The sequence below is a fragment of the Hydractinia symbiolongicarpus genome, chromosome 10, assembly GCF_029227915.1.
Source record: "Hydractinia symbiolongicarpus strain clone_291-10 chromosome 10, HSymV2.1, whole genome shotgun sequence".
Lineage (NCBI taxonomy): Eukaryota > Metazoa > Cnidaria > Hydrozoa > Anthoathecata > Hydractiniidae > Hydractinia > Hydractinia symbiolongicarpus.
This window is the reverse complement of record NC_079884.1, coordinates 25,527,786-25,546,091: the sequence shown is the minus strand read 5'-3', so window position 1 is coordinate 25,546,091 and position 18,306 is coordinate 25,527,786. Positions and strand designations below refer to the sequence as shown.

General features: G+C 33.5%; 2 protein-coding genes across 2 annotated transcripts; one reads left to right on the top strand and one right to left on the bottom strand.

Moving 5' to 3' along the window:
- Positions 1 to 5,910: 5,910 nt before the first annotated feature.
- Positions 5,911 to 8,105, bottom strand: LOC130612492 (homeobox protein B-H2-like). Its single transcript, XM_057433816.1, has 2 exons — positions 7,455 to 8,105; positions 5,911 to 6,492 (listed from the first exon to the last, which is right to left on the bottom strand). The coding sequence occupies exons 1-2, from the start codon at positions 8,035 to 8,037 to the stop codon at positions 6,194 to 6,196; spliced, it is 882 nt and encodes a 293-aa protein (XP_057289799.1). The 5' UTR covers positions 8,038 to 8,105; the 3' UTR covers positions 5,911 to 6,193.
- A 1,795-nt stretch (positions 8,106 to 9,900) lies between these two features.
- Positions 9,901 to 15,996, top strand: LOC130613014 (putative mediator of RNA polymerase II transcription subunit 26). The gene is made up of 3 exons (XM_057434338.1): positions 9,901 to 10,014; positions 10,645 to 13,084; positions 13,186 to 15,996. The coding sequence occupies exons 1-3, from the start codon at positions 9,937 to 9,939 to the stop codon at positions 15,900 to 15,902; spliced, it is 5,235 nt and encodes a 1,744-aa protein (XP_057290321.1). The 5' UTR covers positions 9,901 to 9,936; the 3' UTR covers positions 15,903 to 15,996.
- Positions 15,997 to 18,306: the final 2,310 nt, after the last annotated feature.

Below are 18,306 nucleotides of genomic sequence, written 5' to 3'. Positions count from 1 at the left end.
AAGATACACAAATGCTGCGATGTTTCTCACAGGATTACATTCACACAAGCAATTGTTTTTGAGCTACAAATTGATGACTTCGTAATTCCGATTGATTATCGACCGCTTGAGGGCGTCATTTTCAGCGTGCGAGAATTCGCAGTACTGTTTAAATCTCGCGCGCAGCTAATCTTCCATGTTTTCTATTGTTTTCGAAAAACCGTCGCACGCATTGGAAAATTACTTCAAGTACCACCCGTAGTAACGAAATTATCGTTGTTCCGGCCCTGCGCCTATCCCGGGTATGACCTGAGCAATGCCGTTTTTTCACAAAATAGTTTAAGTACAGGTTTTAAAATATATGCTTGTGTCAATGTGCATTTAATATACTGGAATTCTCTCCTTTTTTATTGCTACTGCTCTTTCTACAGAAAAATTTTAAAGCATATTGCGTGGTAATATTATTTTAGCATCCTTGTGTCCCCAGGGTCCTTTTAGCTCTAAAAAGACAAAATACCCTGGGAACGAGTTATTTTTAGGTTTTTTTCTAACAAAATTAGAGGATAAAGTTATCCCCTAATTTTTTTTCAATCTTTTAAAATCTTGAAATTCTGGGCGTACATTTTCTCAAAGCAATAATCTTTTGTCTTTCATGCCACCTGACTTTTTTATTTTCTGTTTAGCTATCTACACTTTCTACTTTTTCTAACTTTTAAAACAATAAAAATGTTTGTTGGATGTTGGAATGAAATTGGTCAAAATGTTTGTTTAAGCGAACCCGAGGCATAAAATGATGTTGAACATATATTAAAAAAGAATTGTTAACTAGCTTTTTCAGCTCTGTATTAGCCTTAAGTGTGTTCAACCTAATCTATTCGCAATAATAATATTTTCTTCTTTCGTACTTATTTTTGACATGCTCTCCATGGTAGTGTGTAATCGTTGTAACAATGTTGATCCACTTAAAATTTGCACGGCGTTACTTCAACCTTAATCTTTATGAGATTACATTAAGAGTGGATTGTGACTGTTTAGATTCCGATATTCGTGCTCTTCACGCAATATGTTGCCTTCTGTTAATTCGCATATATTAATTCTTAAAAGTTTCACTTTATGGTAATAAATTGCTTAGCCGTTTCACTTTTCGATGTTTCAGTTACAGGAGTTTCTAGTCGTGAAAGAGACTGCGAGAGAAATTGATTCTTATAAGTGGAAGTACCAATTATCGTGAGAAAATCAACTAATCAAGCGATGCTGCTTCCTGAATATTTATTGCCTCTTTCAATCTCGTCCCCAGGGCATCTTGTATCTTTTCTAACATCGGAGGACGATACGAACGTCTCGCCGTCCTGAGATAAGAGACAACAGGCGCTGGGAACGAGGTTGGTCTTCTTTTTCAAACACTAGAAGTGATTGCCTTCGAGACCGACACTGCAGCAACAATAATTTACCTAACTGATCACCGTAAAAACACGAATACGATTATATCCTATATTAAAATTGTAAGCTTACGGACCCTTAAGTAGGTGAGAATGAATGAACGCTCCTTCATTTTAAAATAGGAAAACGCACGATTTTGTTTAGAAATGTTGAAAAATTTAAATACGCTCAATTAAACTAAGTAAATAAGTATCTTTTGATAAGATTGTATCGTCTAATTAAACTGGTACCGCTTCATTCACATTTACACAGAAATAGAAAATAAATAAATAAATAAATAAATAAAGGTATTTCGTTTCCATTAAAGCCAGTAATTGTCATACAACAGTTTTTGTACAACAATTGTAGAGATATAAAAAATCTCTATAACATTTGTTGTGTAACATCTCTTGTGTTGCTTTTGTTTCCACAAAAGCCGTACAGTGACGGCTGTGTGACTGTTGCTTAACCAACCTCGTCCCCAGGGTCTTGTGACCTCTGAGCGTTATTACGGAGTGGCCGCTATTAACTTCATCAACAAGACAAAATGCCATGGAAACAAGTTGTTGCATAACACTTGTTTATGATAATGAAAACCAGCCTTAAACTTGTTAAAATACACATTCTTTTCATAAAAATCCGGTTTATAAGAAATTTGCATGTAGAATCTCAAAAAATTAAGAAACTTTTTTTCATTTTTGACTACTTATTTGAGGAATTTTTTTGAAAGGAAAAACTTTTATTAAAATGAAGCTAATATATTGCAGCGACAGATTTGTTTTAAACGCAATTAAAATTGAATGTTTTCATTTTTCATGTTAAAAAAGAATGACTTAAACACTACAAAATATTTTTCCAAAATGAAGCGAGCCACTTTCTTTAGAACAATCATTGGATATATATCTTTAACTAAAAAAATAAGAAACCGACTAAGAAATTTTTAGAAATAAAAAAAATATAAATTTAGACTAAAATTAAAAAAAAAAACGTGTTTAATACACGTTTTTTTATTTTTAACACAGCTTTATGTTGGTTGTCAAGTTTTTTATTTTCAAGAAAGCTTTCTGTGGGTTGTCTAAGTCTTCTTTCTTTGGAGAGGCCCTCAACATGGTTGTAGAAGGTTTGTGCTAAAACATGTATTTGTTTAGATGCTATCGTGATTAACCTTTTTCCAAGAAGAATGGATTCCTTCCAAATGTTTTACAAATAAAGAAAACTGCGTCTTGAGTAGTGATAACTTCCGTGTTTACTACACGACGTATTCACTTCGGGAACTGGAAACGAGGGTGGTTATTATGTGAGAAACCAAACTTTATTGATTAGTTAAAAAATTTGATACAATTTGGTCGTGTGAGAACGCAAATCTGTTGTTTTTTATTTTAATGAGATATTGCTACACCTTATCCGTTAGGAGGTGGCGTTTTTATAACTCCTCCTGCTCTCCTCCTGCGTTGTTTTAAGTATCTCTAATTACCTCATTATTGCGCTCTAAATTGTCAAATCGGATTTTTCGCACGAAAGTTTGTTTTTTTATAATTTTTTTATACTTTTACGTGATAACGCAGAAATATATAAAAAGCGGCACAAAAAAGTCCTGGGAAAGAAGTTGAACGCACGTATAGTGAACATTTTCTTGTAGCTTTTAAAGAACTGTTTTGCGATTTGTGCATATGTGGGAACATAAAATACTAGATGTAATATTATCACCAATACCTTTGCAGGCTTTTTATTTTAAAAGTTTTTCAACAATTTTTGAACAATTTCATATTCTCAAAGTTTAAAAATAGCTAATTAAACACAATGTCCTTCCCAGGTCGTTTGGTTTAATGTCATCGAGCATTCATTGCTACCATCTTGAAAGTATGTGTCTGATGAAATTTAACCACTTAACCACATGCTTTTTATCATTAATTGATATTACATTCCTCTACACGTGGCAAAACCTTGCTAATACGAATTACTATGGAAACAGCGACAAGCATTTAAACTTTTCTAAGTTTTTACATTTGAGCAAGAAAAACAAACCCATTTTTTGCGATATTGCACGTTGACCTTGCTGATAGCCTGCTCAATCGGATAAACCGGACTTTCCGTACTTTTCCAAACATATTTTGATCTCTTCCTTGTCTCATATTTTTGAACATCCGAGGATGTATTTTCGTTATAGCATGTTTTGTATTTTTCGTTGCGCGACGTTGTGTCATTTTCGTTACGGGATGTTTCGTCCTTGCTTTCATCTAACGTGTCGCTTGCATCCAGGTATACACTAAAAGAATCGTTGCCATGGTGACTTAGCAAACATTCTTTGTTGCTAACACTTGTCTGAACACATTCCAGTATGCTTGGTATTGTCTCTTCAATGCTTTCTTCGGATTTCATTTTCTCTAAATCAGTGGAATCGACACTAACTTTTCGATTAAAAATCTCGTCGCAGTCCGTCGATACGTCACGAGTATTGATGTTATTATACGGCGTCGGATTTAGTTCTTCAGTAATTGTCGGCATGACGTTGCAGTCGGATTGAATAGATGTAAAGATAAAACTTCCTTCTGACGAACTTTCTGAGAAATCTTCCAACATTTTCCATTTACTCAATCCGTACTTCTCGTCGTCATTTGAATAAATATTCACGTTATTATTATCGTCACCTTGAAAATTACCCGACATATTATTATGACCGTTTAATAAAATAACGTCAACTTTATTTTGTGGTTGTTGTTGTGTTTTCATTCTTTCAGTATTAGTTTCGTTTAACGAATTATCTTTCTTAATAGTTGGAAAATCGGGTGAAATTTCATGTATTGTCTCTTCGTGTCCTTTGGTAGTTGCTTTTTCCACATCTACAAACTGTTTTTTAATTTGAATGCATCTGATAACAATTCTGTAATATACGTCTATATTGCTGCATAATATTTGATAGCAGTCTTCTTTGTTTGTTTTCGCTGTTGGCTGCAAGTAAGATTGACTTTGTGAAAAAGAAACTTCGTCGTTTCGTGTTTCGAATAAACAGTCAATACTACACGCACCTGTATCTGATATATGTTTTCGCTCAGTGTGATTCAACTCAGGTAAATCTCTGTTTACACGTATGAACTTGGAGTATTCTTTTCTATTCACATAGGAGTTTAAAAGGTTATTAAAAGCTGTTGAATTGGTTGCTAAGCAACTCAAAAAATGTTGTATTGTTGGAAAATAATGATTTATTTTTCCTGTAATGGTAGTAATGGGATTTGTACTTTCGTGCATATGTATACATGAAGTCATAATGTCTTCTTTGTTCTCTCTCAAGGGAAGAACAAATTTGTTCTCAAGTAATATTAACCTACGATGAAACACGATTTTTTCTACAAAATCGTTTATCTCTCTCTGCTCATGCGCAGTAATCTTTTTCATTTCAGCTAACAACTCCTGTTGGCGTCGCTTCATTCGACTTCGTATAAATCTTCGACGCTCATCAAGTTTTTGTTTGTCGCTTTCACAGCTTGCTTTAACATCAATAATATCATCAAAGATTCTCCATTTTCTTCGTGATGAAGAAATAAAAATTTCCATACCAGACCCCATTTTTATGCAAACTTGTACCCAGCATGCATTTCAATTAATTTGTATGTGACAGTGCAATGCTATCAACTAATTTTTTCAAATTTAGCAAAATATAAACTTTTGATGTAACGAGCAAATCAATCTTACTTTAACAACGACGGGTATCGTGAAAAATTTATAACTTTCTTAAATATAAAACTTGCATCGATTGAACTATGTGACGTATTACCATAGCAACAATTACACAGCAAAATATGTGGTAGGCATAATAATGTGTTTTTTTCAATACACGTGTGATCTGAAAAACACCAAAAATATGCGCCTTACTTATCTTTTACGTTTTTTCTTCTTCTATTTTGTAGATAAAATAGATATATTTTGCAAAATGGGCCAAAAGCACCTGCACGGATATTTTACACATACTTTCATCAATTTTAAGTGAAGTGTTTCTTTCTTGTTAAAAGTTTTACTCCCGCCGAAAATATAATTATTTTAGCGAAAAAATATACCCATCTTTTTCATACATACTTTTTCAAGAAAGAGTGTACAGATATTCATAATATAAATTGTAATATAAAAAGCGAAAGTACAAAGCTGGGTAGGACAACTGGGCGTTTAGGTTGTAGATTATAACGCCCATATGGTGATAGGGTGGATAAGTCACAATTTTCTGTCAGATATCTACCCACCCTATCAATGAAACAAAGAAAGCCAATATACAGTGAAATTTTCTATCCTGAATGTATCTCGTTTTCTTTTCTGTGACTTGCAGGCTTATTTTCTCTCCTTATCTTGAAATCAAAAACAAATTTTTGTTCCCTTATTTGTTCATAAGAAGAAATCTACTGTAAACTTGACACAATGACCTCCAGCATCCCCCGAAAAAAAATCCATTTTTAACCACCTCGATCTCAGGACTCTTTGTCTCCTTATCAAAAAGAGAAAAAAAACTGGAGTTAAGGTTGCTTTTTTACGGCAATATTAGTTTCCACTGAGTTAATCCATTTGGAACTACGAAACTGTGAAATAATATATTTATTATATATTATATTTACATTTAACAATAAAACTTCCATTTTTTATATTTTTTACAGCAAGCTTTTTTTCCAATAAGTTAATCCATTTTGTACTACGAAACTAAGAAATTATATGTTCTTAATATATTATATTTACATTGATTATAGAAACTCTAAACGGAACGATGTATGGATGTTTGTCTCGAAAGCAAATCTACGTCACTCCAAACTTGTTTTCAATTTTTCTCGTCAGTTTCACTTATAACAGTACCCTGTTCACCACCAAAATAACCATGCGCAAATTTCCGCCACTTTATTCGACGATTTTGAAACCATACTTTTACTTGAACTTCGTTTAAGCCAAGTTCTCTCGCTAAAAATCGACGTTCTTGCCCAACGATGTATTGTTGTTGTTGAAATTCATATTCCAGCCTTTCTAATTGATTTGCCGTAAAAATTGTTCGACGTCGTTTGCTGTATCGGACGTCGTCGTCGTCATTTTGTGAATGGAAGGAGAGATTGCGATGTGAAAAGTCTAGATCAACAAATGTATTTTATTCTTGGGCATTAAGAAAGAGTCCAGGGGACGAAGTTGGAATTATTTAAATTAAGGTGAATCGCACTTAAGGTATAAAATTGCTCGAAAAAAATATCAGCGGGTTTTTTTGATCTTCAAAAGAAAATTGAGTCCTTATTTTTACTCGTTTATGAACAAGCTCTGTTGAATTTTATCCGCGTTTTAATACACACCGAGTTCGTTTCCAGATCTTTTTAAGACCATGAAAACCGTTGAGAGAGACTCGCCTGTGTAATTTCGCTTTATTCGTCCATCAGAACAAAAATAAAACAGTCAACCTCGTCCCCAGGGCGTCTATTTCCTTTTGCATAAAAATGTAAACGAGTACAAAAGAAGCCCTGGGGATGAGGTTGTAAAGCAGTACGTTTAGTCGTTTTTTGCTGTTTTTAGGTCACTTGAGTAAAAAAATTTTTCCCACTATTTTTTAATTATACTATGATATGTTTTATCAAATTGTTTATAATATTTTTGTATAAGAAAATATAAAAAGCTTCTTGATATTCTTCTTTATTATCAAGTCCAATTCTATTGTTAATTTATTATTTTTTGATATGAATAAAGAGAGTGTAAAGCTAGGTTGTAATTATTATTGCAGCTGCAAATGAAATGAAAGAAAGAAAAAAAAGTAAAACGTTATTTTTAATTTGATCAATTTTAAACAGGTGACAATATCCCCCTTTAATATTCCGTGAGAAATATTTGAGCTTATATGCGCTCTCCCGCAGAAGAGTACAAAACTTATAAACGTTTTACCGAGGTTTATTTAAAATAATATAATTTCCCAACCGGAGAAGAGTTTTTCTATTATCAAGATTTGCGCTAATAAGGAATATGGCAACTTTAAGAATATATATATTTTTAATTATGTTCGATTTATAGGGCTATAATATGAAATCTAAAATTTACACAATTTTTCTTACCTTCCTCTCTAGCGTGTTTTCTTTCGTTGTATAGATGCTTATCTCGGTGAAAATCATTATCAAAGTAACCAACACGAATTACATCCGACTTTGAATAATCTGTGAGATAACGTCGTCGTTGTTTTGATCGACATGTCGAGCAACTACACGATAAGTATTCACTATAGTTCAAAAGCTCCCTTGAGTAAGATCTCCTTTCATTTCTACCATTTCCGTAGCCTTGGCTTACTTGGTTTGAAAATCGCTCCACATTATTGTTATTTTTGTCAATTTCACATTGTCCCTCGGTCGTTTCACTAGATGTATTTTCCTTACGCATTTCACTGAATGTCTCTTTTTTAATATTCCTTTTATTCAGCGGATCATACTTCAAGGTAAATTTACTCCGATTATGTCGACTGAGCATTTTATGAGATAAAATTGAGTCAATGGAAAAGGAAGACTGACGATTTCGAATTGATGATAGGGTCTCAGTTGACGTAAGAGTAATGTCTGATGAGAAATTTACATCATTTGATGCGTCCAGCTCTTCTACGTGTTCTTCATTGCAGATGTTATTTCTTGTTGCTTCTAAATCGTCCATGATAGATTGATAGTAAACTTGAACTAATCGAAGTCAAAGGAATCATATTTCTTTTATATCTTATGATCTATTTAAGAAACCTATACAGTGTTAATCCATAGAAAAGTTCTAAAAGATATTTTAATGAGAAGATAAAGAACAAAGGAGAATCAAGAAAATCTATATCATTCAAATATTTAACTTTTTCGAAATCATATTCATTATCCTTCCCTCCCTTTTGTTTTTAGCTTTCCCACCTTACTTTAAAATACATATTTATTATTAATTATTATTTCTTTATATTCATTAATTTCTCATTATAACTATTTTAATGAAACCATCAAAAAGAAAAATGATTTTATGATTAATTTCCGCTATTTGTGTAACTTTGTTTTCAATAAATAGCAATATACTTTCCAGCTGTAGATCGTAGTAGCAAAAACCATTGTGTAAATAACCACGTACAAAAAGTCACCCAATGATTGAGAGAATCAACTTTTACAACAACATCGTCATTTTATTCACAGGCAGGTGAATGTTCTGATAATAACAACGTTTTACGTGAAACTCGTATAATTTTTCCTAGGTTTATACGTTCATTATAAACTTTCTTTTTTATAAGAATTGCATAAATCAGGCCAAGCCTTATTTATAATTCTTAATGATGATTCGTCAAAAATGAGCCTAAATATTCTTAAATGAAACTTAATACCTGCAAAATTTTGTAAAAAGGGGCAGGAAACATGAAAAACGAAAATTTGTTTTGAACAACTTGAGCAACAATAACTTCTTGTTGAAAAAGAACTTATCAAATTATATATCAAAATACGCATAATTCAGCTATGTCGATATCATTCTCTCCGATATAGTCCTCCGTATCATCATTGAAGATGATATGATATTTAAGGGGCTCATTATAGTAACTGATCTTTCCAGTGTGGCCCCCGTTTTAGTATAGCAACAAAAGCGTTTGATAACATACGTTAAGCCTCAAAGTGATTCTTATAAAAAAATTCTTATAAAAAAGAAACAGTGAAATTTTACAAAAAAAAAACATTCTTGCATATGTTATCAATTTTGTTTTTAAAATATGTTTATTTAATTCTGAAGGAGATAAGTACCTCAAATAAAGCAACCCTTGGGTACGAAATTTTAAGTAGGTGTAACCACGAATTAGGACTACAGAGAAAAAACTCGAGGTTCCCGAATTCTAGTTAATATGGATTTGTGGTGCGGTCCTGATACATTGGTTAACACGATGAGTGATGACACGAATAAAGAAAGCATTTTAATCTAGAGAATATTGGTGTGGTTTGGAAACTTTTTTTTATAAAATGCAATTTCATACCATGAACTCTCCTTGCATGACCAGAGTAATATAACACTTTCTGGGAAAATTTTTACCTAATTAAATGTAAAGATAGGATTTAAGAGTAAATTTAAGTGTACATTTTGAATAAAATCGATGCTACCCCATATCTTCAACTTCCGGTTGCACTGTAAACACTTGACATTTAGCTTAGGTTATGTTAGAGCAATAAATATTTCGTGAGAATTTATTTTTACGAATTTACCAAAAAAGCTGTATCGCAAATGAGATGCCGATTTGCGCAATTCGCGAAGTTTTCTGATATTAAAGGTAGCTAAAAGTATCTGTCGAGATTAAAAATAAGAAGTACATAGATAATCATTCAGACGCAGTATGCTCAATTTGATAAAATGGCATTTGTTTATTATATAAACTTAATGAACTGTGTAATGCACATTTTACTCACTTTCGATTAAAATTATGTGCATCCACTCAACTGTGGAAGCATTTGTCTGTTCGAAAAATTTTTAACCAAAATGTTTGCGGTTTGAAGAAATGTCACACAGCTCAAACGGAACAATAATTTGCCATGTTTACAAGACTTCGAGGACATGAAATATTTATTATTTATTTTCTATGTTTTACTTTTGTATTTGTTGATGTTGTTAAGAAGCTTTGATTCAATACATGTAAGTACACGTTGAGTTTTAGGCTGAAAAAGAAATAATCAGTTTTATATATATAAATGTGTATTTATTATCGTTACATGTTTTAAGTGTGTTATTTTCTCAAATGTGACATAATTTACCTGTTAAGAAATTATCTTAAGTCGATAACAGCTCTGCCAATCACCCCCACCCCCTTTCTCCTTTTACTTCCCTCTATGCTTCTTAAGGCCTTCCAAATGGTTTTCTTACTTCCGTATTATGTGTTATTACCGTATAAAGTTTTTTGCAAGAAACGTTCATTTTTTGTTTACCCTTGTGGTTTCTTAAATCTACAGGAGTTTTCTAAACAAAAAAATTTTTTAGCAAGAGTGCTTCTTCAATTTTATTTTCTCAGTTTTGTTTTTTATATATTTAATGTGCCCTACATTAGCAAGGTATGATACAAAAGGGCTATTATGCTTTCAGATCATATATAATCTCTTCCATACATCCTCATAGGAAATTCCAGGGTCGACATTTCCTGACTTCGGGAAGGACCCTTTCTCGAATTTAGTATTTATTAAAATTAAACGTAGATACAACCTATTTTTAGATGTTGTAACTTTATTGTATACCTATAGCTATATGATTCTATTTATTTCCAACATATAGATTGGATCGTTAGATAGGCGTTTGAAGCACGATAAAAAGCACACAAAAAGACAAAACACACACAAAGCAAAATACAATCACAAAAAACAGAAACTTCGAAACAGTTTGTTTCATCTTCAACAACGTCTTAAAGATGTCCAATCAAGTAAGAGAACTTTAAATGTAAATTTAACACATTGGCAAAATGTTCCATATATGGACCAAAACCACATTTATGAAACGATTGCACCAGCTAACAACGATGAAATAAATCCTATTAAACGAAGTTTTAAAATACAAAATTGGGCAAACAAGGCGAAGAATGGGAATTTTAAATCCACCTCTTCAAATTTTAATGGCAAATCGTCTTGGACTTCCTCTTATTTACCTGGAGGATCTGCTACATCTTCTTATAATGGAGGTTCTATGAAAGAAAACTCTGCTGGCTCAGGCTATAAGGGAAAACAGTTTGGTGGTGGAATCTCAACTGAACTTTCTGGCTTTAATGGAGGATCAAGGACAGGAACCTCTACTGGATCAGGTTATAAAGGAAAACAATTTGATGGCAGAGTTTCGGCTTTTGACTATGGTGGAGGCTCAAGTGGAGGTTTTATGAAAGGAATCTCTGTGGGATCAGATTATAAAGGAAAACAGTTTGGTAGTGGACTTTCAGGAGCCAATGTAAGCTCTATGGCAGGAACCTCTGCTCATTCAAATTATAAGAATAAACAACCTAATGGCACGTTTTCAGCTGGTCTTTTTGGTGCAGATGGTGCTATGAATAAAATCTCCAGCAGTTCAGATTATAAGAAGAACGGGTCTTCCATCTCTGAAGGACGCTTTGCTGCTGGTACGGTCAATTCTCTTACGGGATCGTCACTTAGAGGAAAGTACAGTAAAGGAGATGCACTGTTCAGACCTCGTCCGAAATTAAAAACAGCATTTGGAAGCTCAACGTCTCAGGGACAAAGACCTCAAATGTACTTGTCAGGCAGCTCCAAAGAAGCATCAATAGGTCAAAATAATTCATTATTTAATAAAGGAGATGGTTTAGAATTTGAATCTGACACGTTAAATGCGCATGTAAATACAGATGCTCCCTTGAGTGCACAAAACACTAATAGTAAAGTAGAGCAACAACAACAGCAACAACAACAAAAACCTCCACCAAATCAGCAACTGCTGAAACAAAAGCAACAACAACAAACACAACAGCAACTGCAACCACAAACCCCACAAAACCCACAACAACAACAACAAAAACAACAACAATCACAAAGACAACAACAACAGCAACCACAAAACTCACAACAGCAACCACCAAACCAACAACAACAACCTCAAAACCAAAAACAACAGCCTCAACAAAACCAACAACAGCAACCATCACAAAACCCACAACAGCAACCTCAAAACCAACAACAGCAACCAAACAAACAACAACAAAAACAACAGCAATTACAACCACAAAACCAACAAAATCCACAACAACAACAAAAACAAAAACAAAAACAGCAGCAGCCACAACCACAAAACCAACAACAGCAACCACAAAACCAACAACAGCAACCACAAAACCAACAACACCAACCACAAAACCAACAACAGCAACCTCAAAGCCAACAACAGCAACCTCAAAACCACCACCAACAACAGCAACCATCACAAAACCAACAACAACATCAGCCACAAAACCCACAACTGCAACCACAAAATCAGCAACAACAACCACAAAACCAACAACAGCAACCTCAAAGCCAACAACAGCAACCTCAAAACCACCAACAACAACAGCAACCATCACAAAACCAACAACAACATCAGCCACAACAAAACCCACAACTGCAACCACAAAATCAGCAACAACAACCACAAAACCAACAACAGCAACCACAAAACCAACAACAGCAACCACAAAACCAACAACAGCAACCACAAAACCAACAACAACAGCAACAACAGTCACCACAAAACCAGCAACAACAGCAACAACAGTCACCACAAAACCAGCAACAACAGCAACAACAACAACAGCAGAGTCCCAACGATTATGAAGCGCAACCGGAAGTGATATACACACCCAAAGAGAAACCCAAGTGTGACAATCTATGCAACACTAAAGTATTCTGTGAAAAAGGATGTGACGAGAATTCCAAATGTATTAAGGACTGTAAACCAGCTGACCAATCAAAAGAGGAAAACCCAAAACAACAAAGTCAGTCCGATGGAAACAAACCGAAAAAAAATAAACCAACTGATGCAAAGAAACCAAAACAAAATAAACCATCTGGGAAAGAAGGAGGAAAGAATAAGAATGCATGTCAGGGTGAAGACTGCAAAGCCAAACCAACAAAGAAACCTCAATGTAAAAGCAGTAGTAACAGTGAGGAGTGTGATATTGAACCTGAAACATTAAAAGCGCAACAAAACAAAATATTAAAGCTACCAAACGATGTCGCAGGTTGGTTTCTTTTGTGGAGATATCCAATGTGCAGCATAAGTTTTATTTTATTCAGTGTATCTTTGTATTCCAATGTATTCCTCATTTTTACTTTATTTTAGTTATCACAACAAAGAAGCCACGCCCAAAAACAACAACCACGCCCAAACCAACAAAAATTCCCAACGAGTTGCTCCCTAAGACAACTATGAGTAGCCAAGAAGCTCAGCTTGGGAAAGATCTTGAAATCGAATCTGATACGTTAAAAAATCAACTTGATAATAACTTTGCTGTGCAGCCTACACAACCTACACCAGTCAACCCAATCCAGAATAAACCAACATTGCAAAATCTTAACGAAGCAATGCCTGTTAGTAAACCTTTGGCACGACCACCATTAAACACACCACTAGATAATTTACAACCAGGAGAAAATATTCAAACTTCACCTGACAATCCGCTGCCAGATGTTGTTTATACGCCAGGTAATGGAAGACAAGAGGGACCAAATAATCCTAGACCTGGAATTATCTACTCTCCACCGATGACAGAAAACACAAAGGAAAACAAAGGGATTCCATCGGATAATAAAAGGCCCAATAGGCCACATGTAAAATTACCGCCAGAAAATCCCTCGCCAGAATGCGACAAGGCACCATGTGCAGTATTATCGACGTCTGAAGACGATAACAAAAATTGCCAGAAACCACCATGTGCATTCCTACCATCAAAGGAACTAAATAATGGCAATTGCCAGAAACCACCATGTGCATTCCTACCATCAAAAGAACTAAAAAATGGTGATTGTCAGAAACCACCATGTGCATTCCTACCATCAAAAGAACTAAATAATGGCAATTGCCAGAAACCACCATGTGCAATTGTACCATCAAAAGAACTAAATAATGGCGATTGCCAGAAACCACCATGCGCATTCCTACCATCAGAGGAATCAAATAATCAAGAGTGTCAGACACCACCATGTGCAATTCTGTCTTCTAAAAACAAAGACAAACAAATCCCTTCCAAGGAGAGCGTCAAATCGAGCAACAAAACACCGCCAAATAATAACAGTAAAGAAAATCCTGTACCGGACAATTCTGAAGAAAATAGTAAACCTAATAGTAAAGAGGATAACAGAGACAAAAACGAGCCTAACCAAAACACGAATGACGTCAGTAGCAACAATGGCAGCCCGAATGACAAAAATGATCCCAAGGATAGTAATCAGAATGTAGATGAACCTAGCAGTGGAAGCGATAGTAACAAAAATCCACAAAAGCCAAGTGAAAATACTTCAACTTCTAATGACGATTCCAGTAATGGCAACAAACCACTTAACGACCAAAGTTCTGACGGCAAGAATAACCCTAATAATAATTCCAAAAATGAAGACTCTGAGGACTCAAATAACGGGAATTCAAACAATAGAAACTCTAAAAAACCTGACCAAACCTCGCGAAACAATGATGGAACACCAAATGAGAGTTGGGATTCAAATAAAAATGACGGAGACTCTAATAAAAATAAGGGAGATTCAAATGAAACCAATGCAAATCCAAATAAAAATGACGATTCAAATAATAATAAGGGAGATACTAACAAAGATGATGGAGATTCAAATAAAAATAAAGGAGATTCTAACAAAGATGATGGAGATTCTAATAATAATAATAAGGGAGAATCGAATGAAGGTTTAAATACAAACGATGAAGGTTCAAATAAAAACGAGAAAGGTCCAAATAAAAATGATGGATATTCAAATGAACTTGACAGAGACTCTAATAAAAGTAACGGAGATTCAAATAAAAATAATGGCGGTTCAGATAAAAATAATGGCGGTTCAGCTAAAACCAATGCAAGTCCAAACAAAAATGACGATTTTAATAATAATAAGGAAGTATCGAATGGGTACGATAAAGGTCCAAATAAAAATGATGGAAATTCAAATGAACTTGACAGAGACTCTTATAAAAATAATGGAGATTCGAATACTAGCAGTTCAGATAAAAATAATGGCGGTTCAGATAAAACCAATGCAAGTCCAAACAAAAATGACGATTTTAATAATAATAAGGGAGAATCCAATGGAGACGATAAAGGTGCAAATAAAAATGATGGAAATTTAAATAAACTTGACAGAGACTCTTATAAAAATAATGGAGATTCGAATAAAAATAATGGAAAATCTAATGGAGGCTCAAATAAGATCAAAGGTTCAAATGACAATAACGGAAGTTCAAATGAAAACGATGGTGGTTTAAATAAAAACGATGAGAATTCAAATAAAAATGGTGGAGATTCTAATAAAAATAATGGAGGTTCAAATAAAAATGATGGAGGTTTAAATAAAAACGATGAGAATTCAAATAAAAATGGTGGAGATTCTAATAAAAATAATGGAAGTTCTAATAAAAACGATGGAGGTTTAAATAAAAACGATGTAGGTTCAAATAAAAATGATGGAGATTCTAATAAAAATGATGGAGATAATAATAAAAATAATGGAGGTTCAAAAAGTGATGGAGATAAAAGTACTAAAGAATCTTATAAAAATAAAGATGCTGGTAAGTCTGATCACAATTCCAAGAACAAAAAAGATGAAAATCAGAAAGCGACGAATGAAAAGAATAAAAATGAACAAACTCACAATGTGAAACCTCCAACGAATCCAAAACCTACAAATAAACCTGGAGTATTAACAAAACCTACTCAACCATCAAATCAAAAATTAACGACAGAAAAACCATGTAAATATGGACAATGCACAAACTCGGGTATTTATTTATTTATTCATTTATTTATTTATTATTTTTGTTTTCTTTTGCAAATCCTTTAAATTTTATGTCCCGTTTTCTGCCAGTTCCGAAATCGTGTTTTTATTTATGCTTGCATTTATGCTTCATTTCCCTTACTGCGTTTATTTTAAGATAACGCTTTTTTATAGTATACACTGTATAAAAATATTAAAGATAAAGTTAGACAAAAGAGTTAAGAATATCCCTAAGAATATTCTCATCTTGAAACTTTTCTTACATCCTAAATGGAGTATATGCCAAAAAATAGCAAGTTTGCGTGCTCACTTGTTCGCGTGCTCACTTGTTCGCGTGCTCACTTGCTCGCGTGTTTATTTGTTCGTGATTCAATTGAATGTCTTTTCTCAGGTTTTATTTTTAGTATTTTCTCACAAAATCTGTCTGTCAGTTGAATAAGGCGGCTTAAACAACAGCACCTTAGATAAGATAAGATAGATTCCGATGTTAAAATAAGGATACAAATAAAATGCTAAAAGTTGAAAATACATTCACTGGACGAAAATTGCCCCGTTTATATTTAAACGTAAAATCTGAAATCAAACAAGACATAAAGTTTAAAAAAAAATCCGCCATTTTTAGTTTCAAAGAGATGGTTCTTTACAACCCTTGTATCATTCTATACTGATATTCAAATTAAATTTATGGTCTATAATTCTGTTTCGAGACTGTGGTCCTCTAGCTTTCATGGAATTTTATGTTGAGACGAAAAAACAGATTCTCGTCCCCACAGCTATTTGAGATTAAAACCTCGAAAGTGAAATACTTTTAGGGTTTAATCTTCAAATAGCTCTGGGGGTGAGAATAGAAAAAATATTATTTTTGTCAAACACGCGCGTGTTCGTTTTATGTAATGTCATTACACTACATATTTTTTGCGGGAAAATTAAAAATTTGAAAATGAACAAAAGCTTTTGCCGGACGAAAGGGAACTTAACACTTTTGATGACTTTATCCCATACGTTTTGTCTAATGAATCATTGTATGTGATACACTTCACGCACTTTTGTATCCAGAGCTCTTTTGAATAAACTTTCCCACCCAATGTAAAAAGAGGCAAGAAGCACTGGGGTTGAGGTTGAGTTCCATGTTAACTTCTCTATTCAGATAACAATTCTTTACAATAATATTGAAACTTTTGTCCTGTAGGTTATTGCGACAACAGACGCACTGGTACTTATCCAAACTCGCAAGATTGTACAAAATATTGGATATGTGCAGGAGGAAGGACATACCCGGCCACTTGCCCAACTGGGCTTGTGTATAATTACAAAATCTATTCATGTGACGACAGAAATTCTTTACCGTTAATTGTGAACGATTATTTTTGGACGACGTGTGACGTTAAACGAGATAATATATATCACGTGGGTAAATTAAGGAACAGAAAGCAAAAAAGACAAATGTTGTTATCGAGTTTGTTGCTTGGAAAACAATAATTTTGATACGGCAAATTTTTAGTAAAATAACAATTGAGTTTGGTAAATCTATAGTAGACTCGAGCAACTAATATACCTCAAAAAATTTTATCTGTTTTTATCCCTGGACTTTTGACGACAGACCCCTATAAAATATGTTAGCACGTTATCGCTCTCCGAAAATAACTTATAATCGCAAAGGACCAGTTAAATAGAGTTTTTAAAGAGAATTTCTTTTGGATATTTGATTAACTGGGTGTCCCTTTTCATAATGAATTTGATATAGTTATTTTAAATCAAAGAGGTAAATTGAGTAACACAAAGTCTATTTTAAATTTTTGACAAGTGGGACGCACTTCAGATTATCCTTTTTTATAATGCATCTAATTTTCTCCACATCTAGTAAATAATACATTAAATAAATGCATCCGTTTATAAACAGCAGACCTTAATATTTCAACCAAATATTTGATGCATCTGTTAAAATAAAAAATAGAGTGATAGCCTAGCCGAGTCGAAGAAAACTTTCCCGCTTTTTTGAATGCAAAAACGACATTCCTCAGTTCTGACACACTCCATCTTCTATGTCAAACACAACCGAATGAGTTTTAATATATATTTTTAATAAGTTATATATTTATTTAAATAAGTTTTAATGTATATTTAAAATTTAACAAAAAGTTTGTACATAAAACACATTGTAATCTGGGAGAATACCCAACCTCGTCTCGTCTCCAGGACTTGTTAAACTTTTTATATATGAACAACTTGCTGGAGTGTTCAGAGTTGACTGCGACCTGTTTACTGCTTTTTGTGCTATTTTTGTTTTGTTAAACATGATTGGCAGATATCATCTCCATTGTTCAATATTAGACATTCTTTAAAGCGAAATATATTTATCTGCTGTCGTTGTCCTTCATCCAACATAAACTAAAACTTTCTTGAGATCAATTTCTAATGACATAAATAAAAGAAAACAGAGAAGAGTCAGCGATTCCCGAACAAAACTTAT

Coding starts and splice junctions, on each gene's coding strand:
- LOC130612492 (XM_057433816.1), bottom strand. CDS start 8,037: ATGGACGATTTAGAAGCAACAAGAAATAACATCTGCAATGAAGAACAC. Junction 6,493..7,454: donor AAAACACGCTAGAGAGGAAG/GTAAGAAAAATT, acceptor TTGTTGATCTAG/ACTTTTCACATCGCAATCTC.
- LOC130613014 (XM_057434338.1), top strand. CDS start 9,937: ATGAAATATTTATTATTTATTTTCTATGTTTTACTTTTGTATTTGTTG. Junction 10,015..10,644: donor GAAGCTTTGATTCAATACAT/GTAAGTACACGT, acceptor TCCAACATATAG/ATTGGATCGTTAGATAGGCG. Junction 13,085..13,185: donor GCTACCAAACGATGTCGCAG/GTTGGTTTCTTT, acceptor ACTTTATTTTAG/TTATCACAACAAAGAAGCCA.